This window comes from Papio anubis, chromosome 4, assembly GCF_008728515.1.
Source record: "Papio anubis isolate 15944 chromosome 4, Panubis1.0, whole genome shotgun sequence".
NCBI classification, from domain to species: Eukaryota; Metazoa; Chordata; class Mammalia; order Primates; family Cercopithecidae; genus Papio; species Papio anubis.
The window spans coordinates 14754392-14757331 of record NC_044979.1 but is presented as its reverse complement, the minus strand read 5'-3'; the positions used below and the strand labels follow the sequence as shown (position 1 = coordinate 14757331).

At 40.6% G+C, this 2940-nt stretch overlaps 1 protein-coding gene across 1 annotated transcript; it reads left to right on the top strand.

Moving 5' to 3' along the window:
* The first annotated feature begins 1094 nt into the window (after positions 1 to 1094).
* Positions 1095 to 2519, top strand: LOC110740380 (olfactory receptor 2F1). Its single transcript, XM_031665057.1, has one exon. It carries the CDS (start codon positions 1428 to 1430, stop codon positions 2379 to 2381), a length of 954 nt encoding a protein of 317 aa, XP_031520917.1. The 5' UTR covers positions 1095 to 1427; the 3' UTR covers positions 2382 to 2519.
* Positions 2520 to 2940: the final 421 nt, after the last annotated feature.

Here is a 2940-nt window from a genome sequence, read left to right as displayed (position 1 = left end):
AGGAATTGGTTCTAATTTTTTTTTTTTTTTTTTTTTTACAATGTAGCTTGTTTTTGTTTAATGTTCAAAATTGATGCTATAACATTAGTTTTACTGACAAAGCACTTGCTGAGCAAAAGTAAGGAGAAGGGAATCTCCATTCCAGTGTACATTCAAGTGAATTCATATCTTCCTCTCTGTCTTGGACAATGAAGAAGGGTCCTTAGACATCTGCTTTCTCTTCCTCCCTCATATCTAAAAAGTCTAAGCATTCATATCCATATTTATTTTCTTTCATGGCCATAGCAACAGCAGCAAGTTGAAAAAAGCAAAAAAAAAAAAAAAAGAGACCAAGGTGCAATTACAATCCTATCCCACAAAGCGGTCAAAGGCTACCCAAAAGACCAGTCGGCCGCAGGATCCTCAAAGCATCTAAGCCATTCGTATACTCTCAGGTATGTTACAGATGGTCTCCAATTTTATTTGTATATGAATTTGTGGAGAGGATGCAGGGAAAATCATGTTTGTTGGCTTACCTATCCCGACACAGACATCAGGTTACTACTAAAACACACGATTCTACAGTTGTACTACCAGTAACAGTTCAAAAAGTACTTTCCTCATATGTTATCTACATTTGATGCTAAATGTACTTGTGAGTTATGTAATAATGTCCTCTTGCATATATAATGTTTATCAATAAACCAACATCATGAATCTGCCCAATAAAATCAGGTTTAAACATGGGTTTCCAGTTCCAGATTTTTCCTCCAGGCCTTGCTTCTTCCAAATCTTTCCTTTTGTAGTAGATTTACACGTTTCATCAAAATGAGTCTAGTTGACATGTTTAAGGTAATTCTTTAACTTTCCAACCATATTCTTCTTTATTGCTTATCATTTGACCTGCTGGGGTTGTCATTTGAAATTCTGTCCTTTCCCTGGAATCTGAAGTAAGTTGGTAAAGACTCAGAATTCCTAATGTTGCAATGCATTATTTACTTTTGTAGTACATTTACACATTCCATCAAGATGAGTCTATTTGACATACTTAAGGCAATTTGTTAACTTTCCAACCATGTTCTTCTTCATTGCTTATCATTTTACCTGCTGGTTGTCATTTGCAATCCTCTCGTTGCCCTGGAATCTGAAGTAAGTTCGTAAAGATGTAGAACTCCTAATGTTGCAATACATCATTTCTAGGATTTAACTGGCTTCCCTGACATCAAATTGTGTCTTGTAAAGGCCACAGTTTGTCTCTCTGATGTAAAGTAAATGTAATGCATGTTGGGTCAAGACTGTCATTTTGGCCAATAAATGACCTGAAGTACCTGCCTAGGGCTGGCTGGCATGTACAGAATGCATTCAAACAAGTTATTCTTACGGTTATTCAACAGCTTCTGTTTTTTTTTCTGACTCCCTTCACAGATTAATAATCCTTGAATATTTTAATGGGAACAGATAACCAGACTTGGGTGAGTGACTTTATTCTCCTCGGCCTGTCCAGTGACTGGGACGCTCAGGTCTCCCTCTTTGTCCTGTTCTTGGTCATGTACATGGTGACCATGCTGGGGAACTGTCTCATTGTCCTTCTGATCAGACTGGACAACCGACTCCACACTCCCATGTATTTCTTTCTTACCAACCTCTCCCTTGTCGATGTCTCCTATGCCACAAGCGTCGTCCCTCAGCTGCTGGCACATTTTCTTGCAGAACATAAATCCATCCCATTCCCGAGCTGTGCAGCCCAGTTATTTTTCTCCTTGGCCTTAGGTGGGATTGAGTTTGTTCTCCTGGCAGTGATGGCCTATGACCGCTATGTGGCTGTGTGTGACCCCCTGCGATACTCGGCCATCATGCATGGAGCACTGTGTGCTAGGTTGGCCATCACATCCTGGGTCAGTGGCTCCATCAACTCTCTTGTGCAGACTGCTATCACCTTTCAGCTGCCCATGTGCACTAACAAGTTTATTGATCATATATCCTGTGAACTCCTAGCTGTGATCAGGCTGGCTTGTGTGGACACTTCTTCCAATGAGGCCGCCATCATGGTGTCTAGCATTGTTTTTCTGATGACACCCTTCTGCCTGGTTCTTTTGTCCTACATCTGGATCATCTCCACCATTGTAAAGATCCAGTCTACAGAGGGAAGAAAGAAAGCCTTCCACACATGTGCCTCTCACCTCACGGTGGTTGCCCTGTGCTATGGCCTGGCCATTTTCACTTACATCCAGCCCCACTCCAGTCTCTCTGTCCTTCAGGAGAAGTTGTTCTCTCTCTTTTATGCCATTTTGACACCAATGCTGAACCCCATGATTTACAGCCTAAGGAATAAAGAGGTGAAGGGGGCCTGGCAGAAACTATTATGGAAATTCTCTGGGTTAGCATCAAAGCTGGCAACTTGACTCACGAGCATGACTTAGAGAAAACAACTTTACCTCAGTGTTCACCCAACTCAGATCTCACAGGTGTAAACTATGTTGTCCTGGCAACCAGGAAGGAGATGACATAACATGAACTATGGGTGTTATGTAGGAGGCTGAGTGGTTGAGTTGGATGGGGTGTGGGATGTGGGGTTATGTTTATGAACAGTGGAGTTAGATATTGCTGTTATAAAACTTCCCACACTTCTTCCACCTCCACTCTTACAGCCTGAAATCATTGAAAAAAAATTACTACTTACTGTTTTGATTTGTCACATCGTTTGTAATCATAAACCTATTCATGGATGTTACCTTAGACCACTGGTACTTACACATCCACATTTTATAAAAGGTTATGGTGCTTCCATTGAAAACAAGATGCATTTTTACATTTGAAGACTCACTTTAAATAATTTGTAGCGTAGGTCATCATACGCAGTAATTGTGTGAGTCAACATTCTGAGAAAAGTGTTATTGTCAAGACTGACTAAAATGTTTTTGTGCAGGACCTACAAAAGGTGAACATAATGTCTTTTCCTGA

What these genes read in the sequence shown, in the direction of transcription:
- LOC110740380 (XM_031665057.1), top strand. Translation starts at nt 1,428, where the DNA reads ATGGGAACAGATAACCAGACTTGGGTGAGTGACTTTATTCTCCTCGGC.